The sequence below is a fragment of the Neofelis nebulosa genome, chromosome 3 (genome assembly GCF_028018385.1).
Source record: "Neofelis nebulosa isolate mNeoNeb1 chromosome 3, mNeoNeb1.pri, whole genome shotgun sequence".
Lineage (NCBI taxonomy): Eukaryota > Metazoa > Chordata > Mammalia > Carnivora > Felidae > Neofelis > Neofelis nebulosa.
Genome location: NC_080784.1, coordinates 15,599,893 through 15,626,861, shown reverse-complemented (window position 1 = coordinate 15,626,861; position 26,969 = coordinate 15,599,893). Strand labels below are relative to the sequence as shown.

The 26,969-nt window shown below is 46.9% G+C and overlaps 1 protein-coding gene and 1 long non-coding RNA gene across 5 annotated transcripts in view; one reads left to right on the top strand and one right to left on the bottom strand.

The window, feature by feature from the left end:
• The window catches only part of STOX2 (storkhead box 2), a 229,292-nt gene that overhangs the window by 114,778 nt on the left and 87,545 nt on the right, over window positions 1-26,969 (bottom strand). Inside the window, exon 1 of one of the 4 annotated variants that reach the window (XM_058719953.1) lies at window positions 119-2,786. The exons of the other annotated variants lie outside the window; for them this stretch is intronic. Coding sequence (XP_058575936.1) covers window positions 119-284 — 166 coding nt within the window. The 5' untranslated portion in view covers window positions 285-2,786. Of the gene's footprint in view, window positions 1-118; window positions 2,787-26,969 lie in introns of those variants that run through there. 4 annotated transcript variants of the gene reach the window in all.
• LOC131506391 (uncharacterized) lies at window positions 5,334-12,420 on the top strand. Its single transcript, XR_009258904.1, has 3 exons — window positions 5,334-6,196; window positions 8,169-8,323; window positions 12,257-12,420. It is a non-coding gene; the product is annotated as an uncharacterized LOC131506391 (long non-coding RNA).

Sequence of the window (26,969 nt, the reverse complement as noted above, 5' to 3'; positions counted from 1 at the left end):
GCTTTCCCCATAACTTATCGCATCCATCACCGGCCGTGCTCCCACCTAAGCACCCCGGCGGCGGCGCACCGAGCACGCCCCGCGGACCCGGCCCGGGGGCAGAAACGCGGCTACCCACCTGATGTCATGTAGCCCCGCGAAGCCTGGGGCGCGAAGGCCGCGGGGAAGCGCTTGTGCAGGCGGTAGTCCTTCTCGCTGCGGGACCTCATTCGGTCCGAGGCCCGGTCGGAGAAATCCGAGCTAGGCCAGGCTCGCCGCAAGGTTGTGCTCCGGGTCTTCTTCATGGTGGGGGAGCGCGACCTGCCGCCCCGATCCTGGGGGCCTCAGCGCCGGGGCGCAGCGCGCTGCTTCATCCGTCTACGGCGGGCACGACCCTGGCGGACTCTGCGCACATTTTCCCAGCCCCTCCTCGTCGGCGTCTACACCGCCAGCGGCGGGTCCGGCCTTCCCCACGCCCCCACACACCCCCACGGCGAAGGCTCCGATTTTACACACGTCCCACAATGCATTACACTTCATTTGCAATCCGCCCGGCTTATAGCTTCCAGATTCCTGGGGGGGAAAGGCACGTTAGGAGGCTCCCCGGCCGGGAGGAGGCGGGGAGGGGGCGGGCGGGGTGGGGGCGCCGAGACTTGCAGCGTGAAAGCAATGGGAGCGCAGACAATGGCCCGATTCAGCGCAGGAGTGCTTAGCCAACTGTGAGCCACGGCACAAAAGACCCAAACAAATGAGGAAGCCGAGGCCTCCTCCGGGGCTGACCCGGGATCGGGCGCCCGGGAAGTCGGAGGGGCGGCGGCAGACCCTCTCCGCACCCGGCGGCTCAGAGCGAGGCGTGGGGATGACAGCGTCCGAGTCGTGTCCCCCAGGGCCTTTCGGCCGCGCGGCCCGCAGTCCCGGGCGCAGGCTGGCTCGGCCTCCCCTGCAGTCCTCGGGAGGCAGTCTTCATTACAGAGGCTCGAATGGGGGGCGCGTGTGCACAGGGATCCGAGCAGACTCTGCAGACAGCAGCTGCGGCAGGCGGGCTCCTGCGGAATCCAGGAAGAGCCCGAGTCCTCCTCGCAACTGCAGCGCCTCGTCAATCTTCCTCCTTCCCAGGCTCAGGGTGGTGTGCGTGTGTGTGTGTGTGTGTGTGTGTGTGTGTGTGTGCGCGCGCGCGCGCGCGCCGACACGCATGTGCCCCCCTACACATGCATGCTCCTACTTACTGGCCGAGGGGGCGTCTGGAGCCATGGCTGCCAGCGATGCCGAGCCTGCCGATCCACACCCGCACGGTGGCACCAACGCCCGGTCGCGAGCGCGCAGAATGGCTATTGAAGGGCAGGAAGCGGGGCAGCCGCCCAGTCTCATGCTAATCACCGAGCTGCCTTAAGTTAGAGCACGGATCCTGTCAGGCTTCTCATTTTCATGTAAAACACCCTGCGGCGGCGCGGGGACCTCGGCGGGCGCCCCAGCCCGGAGTCCGTGCTCGGATATTTACATATTTTTAGGATAGTCCCTCCCCCTCGCAGGAAGAGACAGAACCCCCTCGGTGGGAACAGGGAGATCTGAGGTGCCCTGTCTTGCCCACCTGCGCCAACCCCGGAGTCAGCTAGAGCCGGAGAAGGGGGCGCCACCGGGAGCTCCTGCGACAGCCGCAACCGCCGGGGCACCTGGTCCACGCCGCCTGGGAAACGCAGTGGAGGTGGTCTCCGGCTCTTCCTCTCTCTCCCTGGATCCCTCGTGTAAGTCACCAGCAGCCCGCTAACCTGCATTCAGGTCCTTTACACAGCACGGCTCTGCACAGCTGCTTCTGGTCCAGCAACCAATCGCTAAAGGACAACAATGCGCGCGACGCGGGAGGGGCGGAGGGGGATGCGCCGCCCCGGCCGAGGCGCGGGGCCGGGACGCCGAGGTCACGCCGAGTTAAAGGCGCGCGGTCACAATGCTGCGGACCCCGACGACGCTGTGCGGGCTGCCGGTTTTTTGTTTTTGTTTTTGTTTTGTTTCCAAAGCGCTAATACCCCCATTTGGGTTTCCAGAAATGCTCGGGTGTTCTAAACAAAAATAAACCTGATTTTTTTTTCGACAGTATACTTTATTGTACATTTTCGCGCTTTTTTATTACTGACGATGCAACGTTCAGAATCATTTTTATGTTGTTGTTTCGTAGACACAGGTGCCAAGATGCAGAGACAAGGATATGAAATGTTACGGGGCTATGATCTTAGGCGGATGCCACAAAAACAAACAAACAAAACCAGAAAAACAGCAGGCTCTAAATGGTTAAGATTCAAGGGTTCTAGCATGATTTGGTGCTATTCGGAGGCTTGAATTCTTTGTTGGGGGTGGGGGCGGGCAGCAAGGTTCTTGAAGAGCGATGCATATGGGGGCGGGGTTTAAACCACAAGCATTAGATAATCTAGAACCAGAGCGTCTATTCAGTAATTTAAGGCTGCTCCCTAAAGAGCCAGAACTCCTCTAAGGAGCCAGCGTAACTAACCTATCTCTTGGGATAATGGGAGTACACAAGCCAGCAAACAAATAAAATCACTAAGTATCATATGGAACTTATATTTACACTAATCAAAATTCACTACACCTGTAAACCAATTAGCCACAGTTTAGTGACATTTTTTAAAAGTTAGGAAAAGAGACTCCCCCAGAAGGCACATTTTGCTAAGATGTCTTCTTTACTGTAAGAGGTCTTCTAAGAACAGAAAGACCACAGTGTTAGAAGCTACACAAGACTAAATGTGTAAAGAACCATAAAGGTAACATAAAATAAAAATGCATGAGATCTTGACATTTAGATCTCTCAATCCAATTCAACATACAATTGCTCAGTACCTCCCATGAGCCAAAAGTGGTGATGTGAATGATTATAATAGTTCTGACTGAAGGCTAATGGTGATTGCTGTGGCAAATGTGATATTTACTCATTCAGCAAATAATTATTGACTATCTAGAATATGCCAGCCCTGTCATGGGCGCTGAATACCACACATGGCCCCACACAGTTTATGGTGTAGGTAGTAAGCAGATAAATGCACCAAGTGTGCTAAGTTCTAGAAAGAAGAATAACCTCTATGAAAAAAAATGTTCATCTGAGACCTAGGGAATGAGGAGTCATCCAAGCAAAGAGTTGGGAACACGGTATTTCAGAAAGTGGGACCAGTACATACAAAGGACCTGTGGTAGGAAGCGAGTGTGGCCTCTGCTGGAAGAAGTGAAGGAGGGCCAGTGGGGCTGGAGTTGGAGCAGAAGAGGAACGCGTGTGATGAGGTCATAGAGGAAGGCAAGAGCCAGATCGTGCAAGGACTTGCAGGCTGTATTAAAGATTTTGTATTCTATTCCCAGTGCAGTGTGAACTGCTGAAGGGTTTTGAGCAAAGACGCACCGATAGTTTTAGAATTTCTCAATAGAAGGAGCTCAGAAGAGGGAATCTGTTTGAAGGGAGGGGTCAGCCAGGAATTTTCTGGAGAGTATCTGAATTGCCCTTGACTTAAAACTGAGAAAATATTCATTGTTCACGTGAAAAAAAAAAAAATGGGGTGGGGTGATGGAGGTTTGGGGAGGAGAGCTACCCTCAGCCACCTCTGAGTGTGGGCCTTAGAGGGGAGTGGTACTGTCCCATGTACCTACCCAACAGAGTGCCCTTGGAGGCAAGGCCCAAGAGCCAGACACAGAAGCATCAAAGAGCAAATGGGTGGGGTTAGCTGAATGGAATCGGATAGTAAATGGAGTAGGAGAGTTTAGGGACAGTTAGTAATTTATCCATCCGAATCAGGTGGCAACATCAAGAAAGGTTATGAAGGTAAGGCTTGAATCTCGTAAACACATTATGAAACCAATCCTCTCAGAAGAAAGTGGACGTGGAAACCCCTGTGATTGTAGCCACTGTGAAAATGAGACTCAGTGTGTCCTGTGCAAACATTCACTCCGCTCACACCCAACTTGTGGGTCTTCAGTACTGGTTCCAAGTCTCTCCACCTAAATGAGACTGTCCTGTATCTGGGTCACCCACCATCTCTCAAGGAAGTTCAGTTGCATAACCCAGTATTCAGTACTAGGCAAGTTTAGCATTCAATGGAAAAATGATAAAGCAAATCAATTTTACGGTGTAATGTTTAAAATCAGGCGCCAGCATAATTTGTACATTTGGTATTTACATATGAGCTTATAGACGCTGATAATTAGATACACGTTTGCTTTGTGATTCTAACTCGAATGTATAATTGATCTTAGACTTCTGATTCTAAGTGGAAAAGTGTAAGAAATTTGACTTTGAAATTCTCACTTAAAACTCTGGTTTTTTAGGTTTCTAAGAGTTTAATGAACTTAAGAGTTTTAAGAATATAAACTCCATGAAGGCAAGGGATTTTTCTGTTTTACTCAGCGCTGTTCATTGTTGTTCTATTCAGAGTTGTATCTCCAGTGGCTAGTAATGCCTGGCATGTATTTGATGACTAGTGAAGCCTGAGTGAGTATTCTGGAAGATCTGGTTTGAAGCCTTCCCAGTCAGATGTAGTAAGTGCTTTTTTAAAAGTTAAATACACCAAATTTATAAATGCGATTTAAATTTTTAAGGGAATGGACTAAACCGTATTTCTGAATGGAACTAATTGTTGAGTAAAGGGACTTTATAGTCTTTAACTTGAATTAATCAAATATTTTTTCAACATTCCCCCAAGAATGATCGTTTTTACTTTATTTTATCATTTGAAATTTACAAACAGTAAACCGAACCTAAAAACTTAAGGGCATTTTTATTTTTTCCATTTGTATCTCTTATAAAAGAAAATTTGATTTTTTGAATTTGTATCTCTCGTATACTGAGCATTAATGAAAGACCTAAATATTTACAGATGTAAATGATCTTTGCCGTGCACAGAAAGCCCCCCTCAGACATTAGAAAGCCCACCCTGACTACAGACTGAACATGTAATAATAGATCAGGGAGAAAAATCTCTGGAGTAAAGAAAACGTTGATATGAGTGAAAAATGAACACAAGCATAAACCTAAGTGGTAACAGGTCTGAGCCTTGACCCTGTCACCTAGAAGAGGAATTTCAATCCAGGACCTCCTAGGCTCACAATACTCTGGGATGCAGGGACGCCCTCTGATAGGACACTGGCAATTTCCAATGGCATATTAGACTCCCCAAACTAGAATATCCAGGGGACATTCCATTGAAACTGCAACCAAAGTTGCCTGTGGCCTCATTTCTCCGCCCAAGTGCGACTGTAGTACAGTAAGCGACCTAAATGCGCAGAAAGGAAATAGGCATTCTCGTATTTACGTATGTTCTGTGATAGAGGCATCGAATATTGTGATTAAAATACCTGTTAAATAAAAATGAGAATTCTGAGTCTGAGAATAATTTATCTTTCTGCTTCTTCTTGAAACACGATTTGCAGATGAGATTAATAGGTTAATTTGACAAATGAGCTGATTAGTAAAAAAAAGAGAGACATAAATGCACACCTTGAAGTTGGGCAGGTGGGGGACCAAAGCTAGACGCGAGTCTGGAAAAGAGCATGCCCTTGAAGGACTAGGGCTTTTTCAGAGGCTTGTGAAATGGAAAACCGGAGGAGTCTCTTATGGGACACATATCTACACGCGTATGTTCATATGTATATATGTTCGCACGTCTGTAGGGCCTGGGATATGCTGGCCTCCAGAAGGCAGCTGGCTAAGGTAGCTGACCAAGGCTCTGTCCCCAGGGCAAGTCTATCTACATCTTGTCTTCCCTAATCCAGGCCCCAAACTGCTAGTTAACAATTTTAACAGAAAGCTCCAGTACTTACGGTCTTTCTTAAAAGATGCTAGACAGGTGGTGGCTGAAACACCCTGGGAAGTGATAAATCCATAGGGGGAAACGTGGTTAAGAGAGCTCTGAAGAATAAGGAGAATGCATGTATATATTGTTCTTTCCATTGCTATCAAAATCTAAGCTGAATTTCTCTTATTCTCCACTTAGTCACCTGTCATTTACTCCTAACAGGGCCATAATGAGTCACGCTTGTCAATGAATCCTCCCTTTAAAGACAGCAGTATTTGGGGACGGAGGGATTCACCAAAGAGAAGTAACTCAAGAGGGCCTGAGATCTGGAGGACTGTTGCTGGAGTGAGCTGGCATAATTGTGATGCCCACCTCCAGACCAGACTAATCGCAGGCAGAGAAACAGAGAGCAGGGAGGCATGGTGATGTCCAAGGTACTATATCCATATCTTTGTTGGGGGCCTGGGAGAAGTTCATCTTTGGGTTCCATTTGTTTTTCTATTGTGATGGTAGTAAGATTTCTCTTAAAGGGTTGCAGCAAGAATCTGAGGTAAATACACAAATGTCCCAGTTCACTGCTGACAAGTAGAAGGCATCAGTAAAAGAGAACCAATTTTCTTATTAGTATTGATCACTGAGAGGGGGAAAGCATTTTTAAAACCTGAGTCCCTTCTAGATCCCTTTGTTCTCTAAACCCTGCTTTGTATCAAATTTACAAAAGAGGCTGAATTCCAGTGGGGGTCAAGGATGCTGCCAGCTAGCTCACTGACCCTGATGGGTGCTGCTGAGTGGCACAGTGGAAATATATAGCATCCACAGACCGGTTTTAGAACAAAAGAAGAAAACAGCACCCAGCCCAGCTACCGCATACTCGGGAGCCGGGGCATTCAGTGGTGCCGAGCACACCTTGATTAAAATGGAGAAATTCCTGGGGTCAAGAACAGAGTCCAGACAAGGTGGAAACAACCCAAGGGTCCACCAACAAAAGGACAAAAGGAATGTGGTCTGTCCATACAATGGCACAGCCTTAAAGAGGAAGGCAATTCTGACACAGGTCACAACGTGGACGATGAAGCTTGAAGACACCAAGCGAAGCGAGAAGACGCCAGACACAAAAGGACAAAAGCTGTGTGGTCCCACTTAAATGAGGTACCTAGTGTAGACAAACCCGCGGCCATAGAAAGAACAATCATGGTCATCAGGGCCTAGGTAGGGTGGGGAGGAGGAGTTGGTGATCAGTGAGTATAGAGTTCCAGGTAGATGGTGGTGGTCTGCCCAACAATATGAATCCACTTGTTGCCACTGAACTCAAAATTAACTAAAATGTACATTTTGTCAAACGTTTAAAGATAAAAAGAAGAGACTGCGTGGAACAAAAGCCACAGGCAAGAAGTGGCTTTGTGTGAGGCCGTGCCGTTGCCAGTTGGTCTTTATACCCGCACACGCCGGCCGCACACATCTTCTCCTTTATCAGCTTTGAAAACGCAGGCTAAGCTCAGGTAGGCCACGGGCACAGAACAAGCTCAAGGGTAAACGGGCAGGGTCACGTGCCACCGAAATCGGAGTGGAAAATGGGCCCTTCGAGGCTGCACTGGAGTTTGTAGAGAGGGAGAGGAAACAATTTTTAAATTTCTTCTAAGTTTGCAGACACTGAAGTGTTTGCCATGAATAAATACATACATACATACATAAATATATACAATTAACAAGCACTCCATTCTAACACTCCATGTGTCTGCCAGCCGGCAAAAGTAGCCTGATCAATGACATTATGGTCAGATGTCAACAGCGGCAGCTAATAGTCTTGTCCAGCTGAAAGGCAGGGACATACAGGGAATCGTAAGAGAAAGGGGTGGAAACGTATGTTGGGGCAGTGAGTGCAGGGAGGGCTTGAGACTTAGGCCGATTAGGCTGTGCGTAACTCACAAGGAACGGGGGCACAGTGACTACCAAGCAAAGGAGAGACATAACTGAGTGGTTATAAATTTAATCCAGCGGAAACTGGTTGCAAATAGGCAGGGGGAAGCCTTTTGGAACGATGAAAATACTGTTAAACCAAACTGTGGCCACGGCTGCACAATTGCACAGATGTATCAAAACACATCCAACGCTTAAAAACTGGTGAGGGGCGCCTGGGTAGCTCAGTCGGTTGAGCGTCCGACTTGGGCTCAGTTCGTGATCTCACCGTTCGTGGGTTCGAGCCCCACGTCGGGCTCTGTGCCGACAGCTCGGAGCCTGGAGCCTGCTTCCGATTCTGTGTCTCCTCCTCTCTCTGCCCCTCCCCCGTTCGCTCTCTGTCTCTCAAAAATAAATAAATGTAAAAAAATTTTTTTAAAAACTGGTGAATTTATGGTATATGAATTATACTTTCTTAAATGCTGTGTTTTGTTTTCTTTTTTTTATTAGCCCAGCCGTAGAGTGGGACATTATCTGGAAAAGAAGGACACCCACCCCAGAAGGCCAGCTGGGGAGCTATTGCAATAGTGTGGTTGACACGATGCGAGTTGGCATTTGAGTTCTCCCTGGAAGCATGGAGGAGTGTGGATAGGAGACACCGCCAGGTTAGAACCTGCAGACCTACACGGCTGATGTAGGAGACGATGGGCGAGGAGGGCAGGCCAAGGGGAGAGGATCGCGGATACCTCCAAGGTTTAACGGACTGGTGATTCCGCACACAGAAGCGGGGAGTCATTTTACTTCTGGGTCCCCCCCTTTCTTGAACTTTGTGGCACTTATTGTTTATGCTACATATTTTGGCCCTTATTCCCATACTTTCCAATACTACATAACTCCTAAATATGATACACACACATTTTTCTTCTTGCTGACGTAACTGACAAGCTCTCCCTTGCAAAATCCTTTGACGACTGTGGTCCTTATCTGGGTTCTTGTTTGCACTGGTGCCCACTCTCTCCTCTTAAAATGTGTCTCTCCTTTGTCTGTTTTGCTGTCCCTCCCCACTGGCTCTCCTCCCACCTCTCAGTTCTCCCCTGCCCACGGAACGCTGGCGTTTTCTGGAATCCGTCCCTAGTCACTCCTCCTTCCCCTTCTCAGTCTCCCTAGCCGAACTCAACAACACCCTCCGCTTAGTGTTGACCCCTGTAAGTGACTGCTTTCCCCAAACTCTCACCATCTGACCTCTCCCCTGATCTCCAAATCCCTATTCCCCCAACTGAGTATGTTCCCCAGATCCTCCATGGACAATCAAACTCGAGCTGCTCGTTACACAAAACGAGTCACTGTTATCCCCCTTCTCCTGGCCTCTGGCTTCCCGGCACACGTTTCCATACGTGAACGACACTCTGGCCATCCTGTGCCATACAGCAAGAACATGGGGATGAGGCAGCCCGTGCTTCTCTCTTCCACGGCTCCCTCCCATCCATCCCATGCCCCTCACTCCACCCAGTCATTGCCACGTTCTTGTGTCTCCACTGCCTTCCTACCTCCCAAAGGCCTGAGTCAAGGCAGTGAGGACGGAGCAGCTGGCCATACATGGAAAATCAGTGTTAACTTGCCAAAGGTAAAGAGTAACCTAAAATCTTCAATGAAATAAGACTACATTATAAATTTAAATGTCAAAAATTAAGATATATATAATCGTATGCCTAATTTGTCTAAATACACACTTCAAAACCAGTTTTTCAATTAAAAATGGAAACTGATCATCAGTAATTTGGTTCAATATTAAAGAGTTTAAGGCAAAAATCAGACTACATAGTAATAAAAAGATTACATATTTCAGTCTTTATATTAACTAGCATGGAGAAGCCCCAAATCACACATGAATGCGGTTGGAAAGCATAAAACCGTTTAACCATCTTCTGTGATAAGATTTTGACACTGACCATGAAGCGGCTGACTTCTGTTCAACAAGGTTTGTTACCTGAGGTAAACCTCGTGGCCGGTTTTTACTCTGAATATGCCACATATTTAGTAAGATATACTGCCCTCGTCTTGGGAAAAGTACCCATGAGGATCCTGTGTCAAGCTTTCAAGTCTCTCTCCAAAATGCTTCAAATATTTCCCGTAAAATCAGAAGGGTTCACCTGGGTGGTCAGCTGAGCAAAAGAATCCAGTTCACCTTAACCTTGGTGCGTAGTCCCTCTGTCCAGCTTCGTAACCACCTCTTTGACAATCCTCCTTATACTGAAGATCTGTCTTTGCAAATTAGCGCGTGGAGCGGCTGTATTCATTCACGTAAAGACCCTAAAGCTATGCTCACAAGCTTTCGAGTCATTAAAGATAGCACCAAAATATGGCCTTTTACAAAGCCAGGGGCAGCTAGGCACGCTCTCACAGAGAACAGGCATCCTCTAGAAAGGCCTAATACTTTCCTGAGATCCAAACAGACCGAGACTGAGTTCTCTCCATGAAATCCAACAAGCCTCCGAAGGAAACAATCTGAGTGAGTTGACTGAATGAAAAATCTTGAGTCGCCTCGCCTCTACATAGATTGAGAGGGAAAAGAATAGAAAGTTGCCTGACTGGCGCAAATGATAATATCAACAATTCATTAAGGAAATCTTTCCATTTATCCTCAGGCATGTTCAGGGCTACCCTGTGCACGTGAGAGTGAGGAATGTCTATTCCCACTGCCCAGCTTCAGTAGGTAGACTGAGTTCTCTGCTGGGCCACCGGACATCAGTCACAACCCGACATAGTGTCATACTTGACTAACCACAGACGACCAGCTAAAGATCACAGTATCGGTGGGTTCCTCAGATTATTGTGAGTGGTACCAACCTCGCCCTCAGAAAAGGTCAGCAAGATTGTTACCTCCCACCATTTTATAACAAAAATACTGTAGCTTTGTGTTGACCAATTCCTTGAAGCATCCTGCCACGAGGTGACCAGTGGGCTTGGCCGGGGTAGCAATTATTTTCACGGTTACTCCTCATCCCGTGACAAGATCTGAAGATCATGGGAGCGGTAAACCCACTTTCTGAGCGCAAATAATCTGCAACAGAGAGTAGTATCCTAAAAGTTAAACACACGGGGCCACACAGAAATGGCCTCTCCACCATGTATTTCCAACCCGGTGACACATTCACCCAGGACAGGTCCTGGCATTGATCTGTAAGTCTTCATTTCTGTTGCACTTTTTACTTAGAAGACCAACAGGAATACAAGTCCTCACGTTTTCTCCTGATGCTCCAGTAAATCACTGTGGGCTCTCACTGCGGTGTGCCCAACTAGCTCAACTATTCCTACTCCTCAACAACGTCCTTTCCGTCTCCTGGCCTTCTTGGAAGCCGTCCTGTTTCCCGGAGATGCCTGTGGTCCCTCTATCCTCCTAAAACCCCTCTCTCATCCTTCCAGATTCCAACTGCGGTCAGTCCTCTGACAAGCTTTCCACCTTCTCCCTCCCTCAGCCCTTCTGTTCTCCTGCAGCGTGAGAAGCCCTTGTTTTGCTCCGATTACAGCCCTCACCACATTGTAACACAACGTAATATGGCACGGAGATTCCCACTGCTTCCCTGGCTTGTTTGCCCCTTGAGACCAAGGACCGTTTTGTGCGCTGAACCCATGTGCTCTGAGCACCTGCTCTGTGCTCATAAAGGCTAGAAGTTCTGGGATAACAAAATAACAGCAGTAAGAACAAAACGTTCTGTCACTAAGGAGCCTGCACCCTAATGGGAAGAGATAACAATAAACAAAGAGAGCAGCAAGTCATAGAGAACGTGAAATAGTGATGTGTGTGATGCGAGAAAATAAAGCCAGGGACAAACACTGAGGCTGCTGGTTTGCGATTTAAAATGGGGTAGCCAGGGACAGCTTCACTCTACTCATCAGTGATGCCTGGTGCCTTTCCAGAAGTAGGCCCTCAATAAATGTGTGCCGTGCTGTGCTAATTTTAGACCCTCTTCAGTGCTGCAGTCCTAGCAGAAATGCAACAAATGCCATGGATACATAAAGTGGATTTTGGTCGTAAAGGAACTGCTGCCATATCTACGTCGTTTTCCCCCAGATCCGTTTTACAGCTAAGGGATAGTAAATGCTGCCTTATGTTTGCACAGGACTTGACAGTTTATGGAGTGTCCAAGGTCAGAGGTGAGCAAGGCAGGAGTTATCATCGTTAAAGATGCAAAAATGAAGGCCCAAAGGCAGTAAGTGACTTGCCCAATGTCGTACAGAGGTTGAAGAACCGGGATTCTGCTCCTGTCCAGGATTTCCCCTGCCCCCCTCCCCCCCACCCCGCCCCACCTCTGCCTCTGGAATGACCGATGGGAGCACTTGCAAGGGTTATCTCTTAACTGCTGTCCCGTAGTATGAATGAAGTTCATACACATTTTTATACTGCCAGAACAGCCCCCAAATTCGTAATCTTATTAATAAGTTTTTATGAATAGATGTGCATGTAAAACAGAAGACGAATTTCTTCAGATGACTCAAATGACTCCCTCGGCTGGTTTGTACAGATGGTGCATGAGATTTAGACTTAAATCCACACGCCTCCTTCAGACTAATCAATCTTGAAAGTTTTCTTTTCTCAGTTCTGTTTACAGGTCACCACAGACCCGTTTCCCAAGCCAGTGAAAACCCACACTGTACCACAGATGGATTGTAACGGATGGATCTTTTTTCCAACATGTGGCTTCCTGTAATTTAAGGAAATGTTATACGTGAACAATTAAAATCATATATCAAAAAAGAAGCAAAGCCCCAATAGTTTCCTATTCTATCAAATTACAAAAATTGGAAAAGGAAAAAAAAAAAGTCCCAGATTATGGAAATTCCAGACTCTATTTAAGAATAACTACTTCAACTTATAGCAAAATATAGGACTTCTAGGTAATAGCATGTAATGACGACTAACAACATTTTCAACCCTAATATAGAGTGAAAAACACACAGATGCGATTATTTAATACATTCTGCTAAGTCCGCTTGAAATATTGTTTCGAGTTGAAGTAATTGGGCTTATGGATAAAAATCTTCAATCTTCCTATGATTCTTCGTTTGGTATTTTAAAGGTGCTGTGGACCCTCTAGTTCAAACACAAAGGATTAGTTATAACCTAAAAATCATTTGCAGCCGCTTTCATTAGAGTTACCGTATTATTTATTATTCCATTAGGACACTTTTTAAAGTAAAAGGGACGCTATTAATTAGACTAGGACAAAACACTTAAACCAATGCCCTCCTGGGCCAACAGGGACATCTGGTCACCCTACTTTCAGGAAGGTCAGTCAAAAAAAGTAAGTTGTGCTCTATAAGAGCCCATAAATAAATAAATCTAAAGTGGGGGGACAAGTAGAGTCTCCAGGACGGTCAGTTATTTGTAAATGTAAAATAGTAATACTTTGGGTGTCTCTCTTTGCTCTTCTCTGTCCTCTGACTAAAATGGTGAGGATCCGAAGGCCTGTAGCAAAAGTTTAGTTTGGGCCAAGACGTAGATTGAATCGGCTCTGCTATGACCCCATTTACCAAAAAACATAATGGCAACTGGCTCAGGTGACTGGCACGTGATGGCAAATGCTCCTCGAGAAGGGAACGTGAACCCAGCATTCCCGGATTTTCCTCCCTGGCTCTCTCCCGCTTCCCACAGAGAATGAGGGGCTGTGTTAAGACACCAGTGGTGGCTCCCTCTGGGCCACCAAGTTGGGGAGACTGGCAGCAGAGGACAGGGACAGAATGCCACATTTCCTAACATTTTACACGTGGAACGTGCTTTGGCACACAAACGAGACTACGTGCGACGGTCGAACCCTGGCCTCAGCCTACATTCGGGCTTCGTGTGGACACATCTCTGTGCCAGTCAGGAAACTTCACCTGTCTATCAAGGTGGCTTCTCAAAAGAAAGGAGAGAAAATACCCCAGAAGTGGGAAAAGGCCGAACCCAAATTCGAAGCTACCAGAAAGAGACCGAAGGCAATGAAGGAAAGAGAATATTGAGCCCAGAGATAAGAAAGGGTCACAGTTTTGCGACACAGTTTTCTTCCAAAATCTCAAGGACTTATTTCCAGAGGATATCTGATCTTGCTTCCTAGCTCCAGACACTGTGTTTTAAACATCTCCAAGTCCTTGGAAGCAAGCCTTCTACGGAATTTTCCAGACCCATTATACAATTTTAAACCTACATTATGTAAGTTTTAGGCATAAGGGAACCCATCCATGTTTGGTATTAACAAATAAATGTCTCCGGAGTCATCACCCACATGCTAATGAATTGGTGGCTCTCCAAGTGTGATCTTTTAAATTTAGACCCTGTAGTGAGTGAAAAATAACTGCTTGGGGTGAGAGGCCAAATTCGCCCTATGTATGCATCAATTATGAGAAGAATATCCAGTGGGCTTCCACATGTCATTACAGATTGCTGTAACCCCCACCACAACCCCAGCCACCAAAACATAAAAGCTTAAGAGAAAGTGATTCTGTGCACTTGTCAGAATTCATACATGATGCGAGTTCAAGAACGCAGCACTGGACTGTACCCAGGAAATCGGGACAATGGGTCCCCGCGGTGTGCAGCTGAAGGTTGCTGAGACACGAGAATGGAGGGGAGAGGCTGAGCCATCTTGGGGGCATGTGGTTCCCCGGATCCCCTCTCTGGAATTTTGCCAGGGCAAGGATTTCCCTGCAAGGATTTTGCCAAGGCAGCATGGTTTAGGAGCTACAAGGAACTTTCTGGAATTCATATGTCAGTGTCCAAATCCCGGTATCTCCACTTCCCAGCCGGGTGACTGTTTTTCCTCAGCTCTTCCTCTGTAATGTGCGGGGGAAACAAAGGCGCCAATCTCATGGGGTTATTCAGAGGATTCAGTGAGATACACATCAAGAGCCTAGAATAGTGCCTGCCCATTCATTAGTGCTCAGTAAATGCTAATTTAATTATTTTTAATTGACACCCTGTACCTGGTCCGGGACTGGACACAGAGACAACTTCTTCTGCCCGCCAAGGCAAGGGGTCGATCCCTGGAAAGCTCACAAAGCTCTTTACTGTGCCACATTAGATCATCAAAGTGCCCTCTGTCCTCTTCATTCCATCGCTTCCTCTCGTTCTACTCTTTCTGTGATTACCCTATTTTAGCAAACATTCTCAATTAAAAAAAAAATCTAAAGTGAACCACTATCTCCATATTCTCCCCAACAACACAAAGACCTTAGAATGAGTCAACGCTGTCAAAACACACATTGGCTCCCAGGCTATTGTTGTTACTTCTTTTCCTTTCTTCCCTTCCTTCCTTCTTTTTCCCTCCTCCTGCTTCGTTTTCCTCCCTCTTCCCATCTTCTTCCCTCCCTCCCCCTCTTTCCTTCTTTCCCTTTTTTCTTTCCTTCTTTCTTCCTTCCTCCCTCCCTCTCCCTCCCCATCCTTCCATCCTTCCTTCCTTTTTTCCTTCCTTCCTGCCTTCCCCCCTGCCTTCCTTCCTTCTTCCTCCCTCCCTCCTTCCCTCTCTTCCTCCCCCTTTCTCTTTCTCTCTTTCTTCCCTCCATCTTGTTATTGCTGTTATAAATACTCAGACCTTGTTGCAGTTGGCCCTGTCTACCAGTTTCCTTGCACAGCATGAACAAACCAGTTCCCTTGGGTCTGAGTTGCTAGTTTCATGGTGGATGGAGATCTCTGTTTTATGAGATTAAAGAGCCAAGAAATACGATGAAATATTTCACCTGGAAATTTATAGATTTTTTTTTTCTAATCTGGGGCTTTCCAGGATAGAGAGTCAGCTATATTGCTTGAAATGGAAGCAAGCACTTCACTTTTCTTTCTTTTCTTTTCTTTCTTTCTTTCTTTTTTTTTTCTTTTGTGGTCTCTAAACAGGAAGAATCCCTTAGTATTTATAAAATCTGATTTTTCACACACATAAAAAAGAAAAATAGAGGGGTAAAAGAAACACACACACACACACACACACACACACACACTCATGGAACAAAAGTTCCCGGGCACCCTTTAGTATTTTCACAATTAGTCACAATGAGATATACTATGGTTATGGTTCTCGCTCCTTGTCTCCGTTTCCCTCTCAGTGGGCTCAAGGCAACATGGCCCACTCTGACACCTACGGAGAGGGCAGCCCTTACCAGGCACAGCGTGGCAAGGCTTGGGGAGCTGGGGTGGGGTGATGGAAGGCACGCTAAGATGGCAATCGGGGTTCTGAAACTCATGTCTTGCTTCTGCCACTAACTCTGCTAGGTTTCTTTAGCAAGCATCACTTAACTTCTCTGAGCCTGTGCTTTCTCACCCAACAACCTCAGCGAGGTTCTGGGAAAGATCAGGGCTCTGGGCGGGACAGCGAGTGTAGGGAAAGAACACTAGAACAGACATATGGAAACTTGAGTCCTACGCCAGGCTTTCACGATCCCCGTAACAGTCAGATCACAAAGCCTCTATGAGTAGACATCTTCATTTAGGAAAGGCGGGGAGCGTGTTAGAAGCTACCAGGCCCCCTTCCTGGCTCGAGCTCCATCGCATGTTCTTACCATGAGATGATAAATATGAACACGCTCTGAGGTCTATATAAGCACTGTATCTCTATACAGAGGAGTTGATTAGGGCTGGAGTTAATAATAAATAAATGGTAAGTCATTTGTCTATTTCTTTGTGATTTCGAGATAATAATACAGAAGGTTATGGTAAAATTTTACTTTGAAACAACAGGAATAGTAAAGAGGAATTCCTAGGAGCCCAGAATTGCTACGTATGATCTGACTGGTTCTGACAGAGCAATGCTTAACACAGAATTTGAAGTCAGATCTCAGTTAAGTCCTGTCTCTGCCTCTCACTACTTCTGTGTCCCTGGACAACTTATTTAATCTCTGTAAGCCTTGGTCGTCTCATCTTTAAAATGAGAACAATATTACGTTAGTGGTGAATTTAAAGAAGATAATAAATGTGGGGCGCCTGGGTGGCTCAGTCGGTTGAGTGTCCGACTCTTGATTTCAGCTCAGGTCACGATCCCAGGGTCGTGGGATCGAGCCTCGCATTGGGCTCTGTCTGTGCTGATACTGGAGCCTGCTTGAGGTTCTTTCTCTCTCCTTCTGACCCTCTCCCCGGCTCATTCTCTAAAATAAAAACAAAATAAGATAAAATAGAAATTCAAAGATAATAAATGTGAACCTTTTGGCTCAGGCTTACACTCAGGAAGTCCCTGCCATTGAAGATGAGCAAATAAGGCAAAACTTAGTCAAGTCAAGGATTTCCATTAAGTATTTATTTGATTAATACCTTAAGTCTTCGGGGGGAAGATAAGCTTGTTTTATCTACCAAAGAGAATAGAAAAACAGAAGTAGCAAACTGGCTCTACTCTGGCATCTGCTCAGGGAAAAGAAAATTTGCCAGGTGGGTAGAACATACCCACCAAACGAGACGCCCAGGAATTCTGCCACCTTCCCCACGATCCTCCACATCTGCACAAACCACTCAACAACACCGCCCGAGTCAGGAACTCCCACCCCCCGGGGTCCAGCCAGGGCACAGCTCACTTTCTTCCATCCCCTTGGTACGGCTCTTGGCCACTCTCCCATACAGAGCAGATTTGGACACCACTGGGGTTCCAAAGAGGAAGGGAGGAAACTTCTAGAAAGAACGATTCCTGTCAGTAAAACATGATAGGATAGAAAGCGTAATACTCAAAGCCCTCCACAGCCTGGGTCCGTGAAGTCAAGAGATTTTCATCTTAGGTGACACAACGGCACGGTCCCATGAGTCTCTGCACCTCCTCAGCTGTAGGGCTCCAACCTCTACAAGCCCTACTCACTGCCCAGTGCCGTGCACATATACTTCACGCTGCCGCCAGAGACGGTCTACACTGTTGCGCACTCAGCGTGGATCCTAAACCCATACTCTCAGTCTGCCTGGTGTTTTCTCTTCCCTTCTGTCTTTGGTTCTTGGCCAGATCCCCCCGTTGGGAAGTCGCCTATGTGTTGGCTTGTGTTTCTAACCATGGTCTGCCTCCCCTTCAGGGTTCGTGGGTGCTGCCCTAACACCCTCCTTCACCTCCAGCTGCAACCCGGTCCGGTCGTTGGCTTCCCTATCGACTCCAACTTTACCTAACACGTGGCAGAAGGAGGGCAGGTACCAGAGAGTCAGGCACAGAATATGGCATCCAAATATACAGGCAAAGGGTAAAGGCGCTGGAGGGGGTTAAGGGTGGGAACAGATGTAAAGGTAGGGTGGTGTTTCTTCCACAATACAGGGGGGTGGTGATTTCACTTCCAGACCAGGGAAAGCTGAAAGGAAGCAGTGTATTTTTATCAAACAAGGAAGACTTAAAGGAAAAGGTGGGGAAAGCGAGAGGGGTTAGGGGGCTGAGAGGAGAAGACTATCTCTGGGATACGGAGCTTGTGCAAGGGACCTGTTGACAAGAGTGAAGGGAAAGAGGCGGGGGTGGGGAAGCACAGTGAGTGGTGTGCCTGGGCTCACAGCGAACCCAGCAGGTGCCCCGCACTCCCGTGCACGTCCCCACCAGCACGGAGGTCCTCTGCTTCTAAGTTGTGGCAATGTTGGAAAAAGAAAAACCCACCTTCGCAAAGGGCTCACATCCATCAAGCATTTTCACGTTTACTGTTTTGTTTGTTTGCTTAAGGAAAGAATTTGTATTCGTTTGCAAGGGCTCCCATAACAAAATACCACAAACCGAGTGGCTTAACCAACTGAAATTATCTCCCAGTTCTGGAGGCCAGAAGTCCAAGATCAAGGCATTGGCAGGGTTGGCTCCTACGGAGGGCCGTGAGGAAGAACCCATCCCAGGCCCCTCTCCCAGCTTCTGGTGGTTTACTGGCAACTGTTGGCATTCCGTGGCTGGGGCATCGCCCCTACCTTCACGTGGCATCCTCCTTGTGTGTGTATCTGTGTCCAACTTGCTCCTTTTCATAAGGACCCCAGTCATTTAGGATTGGGGGCCACCTACCTGTGACCTCATCCTAACTAATTACATCTCCAACAAGCCTAGTTCCACAGGAGGTCATATTCTGAGGTCTCAGAGACCTCAACATATGAATTTTGGAGGGGAGGGCACAATTCAACACATACCTGTGTTTTTGATGACAATCCTTTGACATTCCCTCAAAGTCCTAAACCAAAGCTAGTCATGAAGAAGAAGGGGGAAAAAAAAAAGATCACCCAACAAGTACTTCTTTGGCAGTTTATAAAAGCAAAACTTGCCTTTTGGGTCAACCTGTGCATATCACTTACTCACGGAAGAAGTCACCTTGTTTGCTGTGTTCTAGAGAAAGGGAGCGTTTGCCCCTTTTCCTTGCATAAAACCAAAAGAGTTCAAGGAACAAAGTGGTAAATCACTCTGCTTTCCAGTCACTGGCCTAATTGCAGGATTTGAGCACTATCCAAAAAAAATAAAGTGGGAGATAGGGGTGGGAAAAAAAAGTAGCACTCGAGATGTTTAACTCTCATTAACAGGAGCAAGAAACCGTCTCATTCCTTTGCAGACTTTGTGAACCTCTAGCTTCCTCCGTGCCAAGCCCCAGGGCCCATAAATAAGCAAGTCAGAATAAGAACGAACCACGGGACTGGCAAAGAGCTGGCGAGAGAACACATCCAGATCCCAATTAGGCCGTGCTGTCTCAGGCAGACCTCTGTCTCGGCAGTCAGACCTCCCCAAGGCCTCCTCCTCAGGGTCCGCGGAGGCTGGGAGGACACAGACAGGACAGGGCCTCAACAGTACCTGGGATCCAGAGAGGCCGTCGGTGCAGAAGCTGGAGCCAGCCGGCCCAGGTAAAACGCACTGGGCCACTGATGACTCCTGCGTGGGCCCCTCGTGCCTTAATTTCCTTAACTGTAAAACAGGGATAATAATGGAACTCTCACGTCTGCTGTAAGGGTGAAATAGACGACTGCACATGAACTGCTTAGAACCCTGCCTGATACGGAATTAAGCATTGTAAATATCAGCTACTATTATCACTGCTTGAGGGGCAGAGTGTAAGGGGAGGTTCTTGCTTGGAGCCTTGAATCCCCATCCTTCGAAAAACGAAGCTGTCTCAGGAATAATAAAGAATAATGGAGGTCTCCAGCACCATATTTTTCTCCCACGGGGTAGAAGGATACGGATGGGTCTAAGATATTCGCCTACCATTCCAAGGTATTAAGAAGAGCCTGGGTTTGGGAGCTTGGATCTAATATTTGTTAGATGCACAACCTTGAGCAAAGTCCAAAATCTTTGCTAAGCCGCCATTTCCTTCAAGGGAACAATGGGAAAAATAGCTTCCTCCTAATGTGGTATAAAGGACAAACATGAAAATATAGGTAAAGGGCTCAGCAGGTGCCCGCTGATAACTCCGTATGCGTCCAATCAGCAGCAGCAGTGTGTGTGACCATAAAGGGGGGAAAGCAGGTGGATCCAGAGCCTCAACTAGCTTCTACGGTGCCTTTGTGACAACTGGTGGGGGAGACTGTCCCGTTTCAGGACACCACGTTACTTCATCCCCCCCACCCCCCCAAAATGAAACCCTCGTAGTTAAACCATCCTGGTGCCGGGCGGGTCTGCAGAATGGTATGAGCTGATGTGCCACAGGAAAGGACTGTCCACACGGGAGAGGGAGGAGGAGGGGAAGTGGGGAGGGGAAAGGGGGAGGGAGGGGGTTGTCGTTAAGGACTGTCCTGTGTTCAACTGATGGGTGTCCGCGCTCAAGACCTGCTGTCAGAGGGTAAAAGGGCATCTGAGAGAGACAGCTGGAAGAGAAAGATGGCCGCTGCTTGTCCTCTCCTGTGTATCTTGCCCCGCTAACACCTGCCTCACCCGGGGCTGGGTCTGTCTTCATTCTACACGTGGGAGGCACTGTGATACAGTGCCCACTGCTGCAGACACACCCTGACTGCCCAGGCCTTAGCTCTTTCCCTCCCCTTCTCCTGGGTCCGAATGTACCCCAAGGACTCACAGACAGGCAGGCAGGATTTACTCACCAAGTCTGTGTTACTGAAAAATCCAGGTGGCCCCCATTGCAAACAGTCCATTTACAAAGCATCTCTTAAGGGGCACCTGGGTGGCTCAGTCGGTTGAGCGTCCGGCTTCAGTTCAGGTCATGATCTTGTGGTTCGTGAGTTCGAGCCCCGCATCAGGCTCTGTGCTGACCGCTCAGAGCCTGGAGCCTGTTTCAGATTCTGTGTCTCCCTCTCTCTCTGTCCCTCCCTCTCTCTCTCTCAAAAATAAAAATAAACATTTAAAGCAAAATAAAACATGGGGTGCCTGGGTGGCTCAGTAGATTAAGCATCCGACCTCCGGCTCAGGTCATCATCCCGCCATTCCCAAGTTCGAGCCCCGCGTCAGGCTGTGTGCTGACAGCTCAGAGGCGGCACCCTTTTTCAGATCCTGTGTCTCCCTCTCTTTCTTTGCCCCTCCCACCAGCCCTGCCCCCATCGTGTTCGGTCTCTCTCTCTCTCTCAAAAATAAATAAACATCAAAAAAAATATTACAAAGCAAAGCAAAACCAAACGAAACCACAAAGCATCTCTTAAGTACGAGGCCCATCTCCAAAGATGCTTCCGGGCCCTTATTCCATTCTTTCTGCCCTGCAACATCCAACCCTCATGACCCTTACCTTGCATAAGAGTCAAGCAACCATCTGAAACCCCAGCACACCCTCTAGCCTCCATACACTTTGGGACCCCCTCCTTCTGTCCCCTAGTCCTTATTCACTTCTAGAATCCTCTGTGTCCACCCTGCCGCCTGGAGCCGGACCTCTGGGCCGGGGAAGTTCACTCCCTCTGGCCGGCGGTCTCGGATGACAGGAGCCGAGGAGACAGGTAGACGCTGGAACCCTTACGGCAGTTTCCACGCAAACGTTGTCACAAAGGGGGCTGAGGTTCCCTTTGCAGGGTGCGCTCTATTAGTCTCGGCCCTTGGCAATTGGCCAATTGTGATAAATAAACTTTAAACAAATAGGTGACATTAAAGGTGGGCTTCCTCTAATTCCTTCAGTCAGAGTTGCACAGCAACAGGTTTAAAGAGCAGGGCTTTGGATAAATGAAGTATTGGCAGTGGGTCAGGTTGGTGGGGCGGAGATACACAAATTTTACTCACCCATCAGTCTGGACGTCCACATTGTTTAGCTTCCAGAAGCTGGGGCGTCTCCTCTCCCTCCCTTAGCACCACTAACAAGGCAAATACGAGGCCGCGGGCCCAGGGCAGCTCCCACGGATGGAGGAGACTCATTTGTCTCCCGCACAAGAACTAGAATGGCCATAACTCCAACAGGGCCGAGAGGCCTGGACAGGAGCTGCGGATCCCAGAGCACAGGCCCTGGAGACCCAAGAGTTCAGGCCTGCTCACCAACACCTGGTCCAGCTACAGAACCTGTCAACTGCATAATTCCTCTCTCTCTCTGTTTTCCTGAGACCCTGGTGTTTCTGAGACCAGCCAAAACCAGTGGCAAGGAGAAAAGACACACAACAACAACAACAACCACTGTGTGAAAAGTTGTGGGGAGGCTGGTAAACTTGAGGGGACAGTGAGAGACAAAACCATAAGCAAATCACAAGTGTGTCTGTGGCTCTGATCACCCCAGGACAGCAGTTTTCATTCCATCCTGGAAGTCCGCCTGACCTACATCGAACAAGTCTAAAACTGGCTTCAGATCACACCTCTTCTCTGTCAGCTTTCAAGGGTCCGGTGACAGCGGCAGGCTCCTGGGCACACACTGTCCCCTCTGCAGTGGCTGTTTCTCTGGCTCACACACACACACACACACACACACACACACACACACACACTGCGGTGTCCAGGTTCATGACTGCTGCGTTCAGGAAAACCCTGCTTCCTGCTTCTTACTCCCAGGACCCGACTCTCCCTAACTTTTCTCTAAGGAAGAAAACGTCTGGTTTCAGCCAGCCTGACAAAATTCATAGCTTTCTCATTACACAAGACGGGCAAGGAGGAAATTTTTGTTTTGTATTCCATATCCTGTAACACAGAATTCCAGGCCTGTCTGGATATATTACTGAGATGGGACATCCATTCAAAACCTGCTCTTGGCTTCTATCACTAAAGAGATTTAAATGAAGTCGAAGAAATGAGAAATACAGTTATCAACCATGATCCCCTAAAGCTTCAACCCGTCTCCCCTAAAATGCTTCCCTGGAATATAACTTGCAGCGAACAGAACACGTCTCTAACCATAAAACATTTTATATCCCGATCCTGGGAGACTGGACCTCTAGGAGCTCAAGCCATTCACATCTGTGGACGTGAAGGAAAAACCCGTTACAGACCCACCATCAGAAATAACCACAACCTTCCCTTTTTCTGTGGCGATAAGTTTCTTCAATCTACTGGTACTTAACTCAAAGCAATATGAAAATAGCTGCAATGTCTTTGGAAAACGTCATATTAAAATGGACTATTTTAGGTAGAAAGGAGAATTAAAACACTCCCAAATCAAATGAATAATCTAGCGAATTCCTCCGGGATTGTAAAGTCATGGCACGTTTTATCAGTGATATTGAGAGTCCTTTACCAGCTCCTCTCTCTTTTCATTGACTTAAAACACCCACCAACCTTAACAGTTTGTTTCTCCTTTCAAAGAAAAAACATATTTGAAAATAAAATGGTCGTAGGGTATTTATGACAGTCTTTAAAGGGCTCTAGGATATTTTGTGACTTCACGGGAACTACTGCTAATTTATTTAAGTTAGTAATAACATTGTGATGATGTTTTTTTTTTTTTAAAGCACCTTAATCTTGTGGAGATTCACGCTGAAATATTTATGGGGAAAATAATACGATGTCTGGGTTTGCTTCAAAATAAGCTAAGTGGGAGAGTACGTAGGGACATAAATGAAACAAGGTGAATCATAAGCTGAGAATCGTGGAAGGTGACCATGGGTTTGTGTTTCTATTCTCTCTACCTTTGTATACATCAGACATTGAACATAATAAGAAAAAAGCTCACAACTATATAAAATGGTCTAAGTTTTATCATCTCCAACAATGACACACATTCCTTGAGACATTTTCCTCTTGATTCTGGACAGAGGTGAAAAATATCACTAAATCCCACTTGGAAATAAGTGACCAAAAATACTGGGGCAGGATATGGGTTCTAGCCTGGGCTTTGTCACTTACCAGCTCTGTGACCTTGAGCCAGTCTCCTGACTTCCACAGGTTTGTTGCTTCATTTCTAAGACAAATGGGTCAAGCCCGAGAAGTTTTCCAAGGTGTTTTCCAGCTATAAGATTCTATGAAATATGAAGCTCACTTAAAAATACGCAGCAAAATATGTCAGACAAGCAGTTTAAAGTGCAGCCCAGGCATAGTAAATCCCAACAGCTGCTAAAACTCTACAGTACATTTGCTCAACTACAAAAACTAAGCATTCCACCTAAATGTTGGAAGAAAGATACTTTCTGACATTGACCAAAGTCTTGGCTTTGTTCCTCTTTATGCAGCCAGAAGTATACTCCAGAATCCGGATAGAATGAAGTGATAGAATTTAATTGAATTAGGTTTCGCTGAACTCTTGCAATATCCCAGGATTAACTGACCCACTGGGACGTGAGAAAGAGTTTTATGTCTGGGAAATTCCCTGTTTTCTCTTTTATAATTGCTTTAAAAAGTGGGAGCCCAGCACTCAGGAACCCATAAAGATCAATGTGTATGCAGAGTAAAGGGTCAATGAATAGAAAACTCCATATACAGAAAAACAAAGACTCTAACTCGGATCAAGGGAATAGCATTTCATCTCAGGGATTCAGTTTCCCAAATTCCATTTTGGGAGTCCTTATAAAGAAAGAACAGGCCAGGATCTGTTTTAGAAGAAACATTTTCCCTGTAATTTTTCAGAACAGTGAGTTGAGTATTTATGTACATTAGATCTGAAGTCCTAATATCTGTCACTTACCCATACTTCTCACATAACACTGTTGGTCACAAAGCATATTATGGAGTGGTGCTTTAGCTGGGGCCCTCATCACTGTACTTAATTCAGTTCTAGGTCAGTTCAAGATCCAACCAGTGGAAATAAGGTATTTTAAAGTTACTGGTTCAAATTAGTTCTACTCTAGAATGGAGGGTGTCTAAAGATGTCTCGATCAGAAATAATTTTGGTCATTATTCGTCAGCATTACGGAGCCACACAGAGGATGGCTCAGATGCCACACAGAATGAAATCAGACAGAAATTTTAAACCGCAGTATGAAACAGGCTTGAGTGGAAATGCGAATAGCATAATGAAACACAGAAAAATTATTCTTTCTGTGCATTTCTGCCTAAAAATCATCGTATACAGAGATTCTGATAACTTCGTCAGGTTTTTCTATGTACCCCCGGCGATAAATTCATGTTGAATTCTAGTTTTCAAAAACCGACGATTTTGTTTAGTCATTTATTTATTTTTTTGTAACGTTTATTTATTTTTGAGACAGAGAGAGACAGAGCATGAATGGGGGAGGGCCAGAGAGAGGGAGACACAGAATCTGAAACAGGCTCCAGGCTCCGAGCCGTCAGCACAGAGCCTGATGCGGGGCTGGAACTCACAGACTGCAAGATCATGACCTGAGCCGAAGTCGGCCGCTCAACCGGCTGAGCTACCCAGGCGCCCCTCGTTTAGTCATTTAGCAAACACCTGAACCCAAAGATGTGCCACAGTGACATTCTTCCAGTTTGCTGACCAAGCCTTTGCTTGTTCTCAATGATTGGGCCTAAGATTTCACCTCCCTCTTGGTATCTGAGGTTGTACTTCTTTCCTGGACAATCTCTGAGCTTATAGGCAACTTCAGCAGTCTCTGGAGCTCAGAGACGACACTTTACTTCAGTCTCATTGAAGGCAGAAAGGCTCTGGAAGGGACCTGAGCCAGCAACAGTATCTCTTGTCATATTAGGAGAACGTTTTCACGTCCATTCTTTCACTCGGTATCTAAAGCACGAATCATCCAACCAATGAGACAAAGCTGACTGCCATATACAGTATTCTAAATTTTAAATATCCAACAATAACATATATTCCTTGGAAAAGTTTCCTCCTGAGAGTTTTTACACAAATTTTAAACAGCCACTAAATCTTACTCAGAAAGGAGTTACCAGCCAAAATGATTACCCTGCAGTGTTCTTTATCTGTCAGAGGTAAGACCCCCCCCCCCAAATCTCACACACTGGTTGCTCAAATACTAAAATGAGAGGAAAATAATGAATAGCGATCTGTCCAATCTTTCTGCTCTCTCTTTCACAACCTTTTCGAATGTCTCCTTCCTCTTCTTTCCGTCTCGTCGCTAGTGGTATAGACCTCCAACTTAAGTCTAACCTAAGCGTTTCGGTTTTATCTTTTCCATCTTCCCGGCCTCCGGACACACTTTTTCTGGTCATATTTAACGTAGATGACAAAATTACCGGTGTTCCTGATCTGGCCATGACATTCGCTTTTTAAAATTCTGACGGTATCTTTCAATCCCTCTGCGAAATTAACACAAGCTTTGGTCTTCCCCACTGAGAGCTTTGGCCTGGTTAGTTGGATGAAGAAACTGAGGCAGCGAACGTTTTTTTTTTTCCGCAAGGCTCTGCAGCTCATTGGCGGCACACGGTAGGACGAGGCCCCAGGTCTCTGACCGCGGAGTCAGCTATTTTTCTGCCATATGACACACGCCAGCACTTTTCCACAGCCCTCGCCTCCAGGCTTCTCAAGTATAACCGATTCCTGCTCTATCTACCTCCACCCCCAAAGCCTCCTGTGAAGCCGGTCATAGACCTAAAACAGTCCCTGCTCTCCTTCCAGCAACAGCAAACCAGCCACACCACTTGTAACTCCTAAAACGGCGCCCAGATTCCTCCAAGGTAATAGATGCGGCTGTTCACGACTGTTGCCCATGAGAACGTAGTTGTGGCTACACAAGCCTTCCTACATAGTTGCCATTAGAAGAGAAAACTAAGTGTAGCCCGCTGTCCAGCCACTTCTCTTTTTTTTGTTTGTTTGTTTTTTAACGTTTATTTATTTTGAAAGAGACAGAGAGCAAGCGGGGGGAAAGGGCAGAGAGAGAGAGAGAGAGAGAGAGAGAGAGACCAAAGCAGGCTCCGTGCCATCAGCGGAGAGCGAGACACAGGACTCGAACTCACAAACCGTGAGATCGTGACCTGAGACGAAACCAAGAGTTGGATGCTTCACTGACTGAGACTCCCGGGCGCCTCTGTCCAGCCACTTTCTGAACTTACCCAAGATGTACAAGACCTTGTGAAACCACACTGAAGTTCTGTGGCTCCCTCCACGGCATGCTTCTGGGGGATTTTTATTCTGAGGAGATACTGCGTAACACATCCGAGCATGACA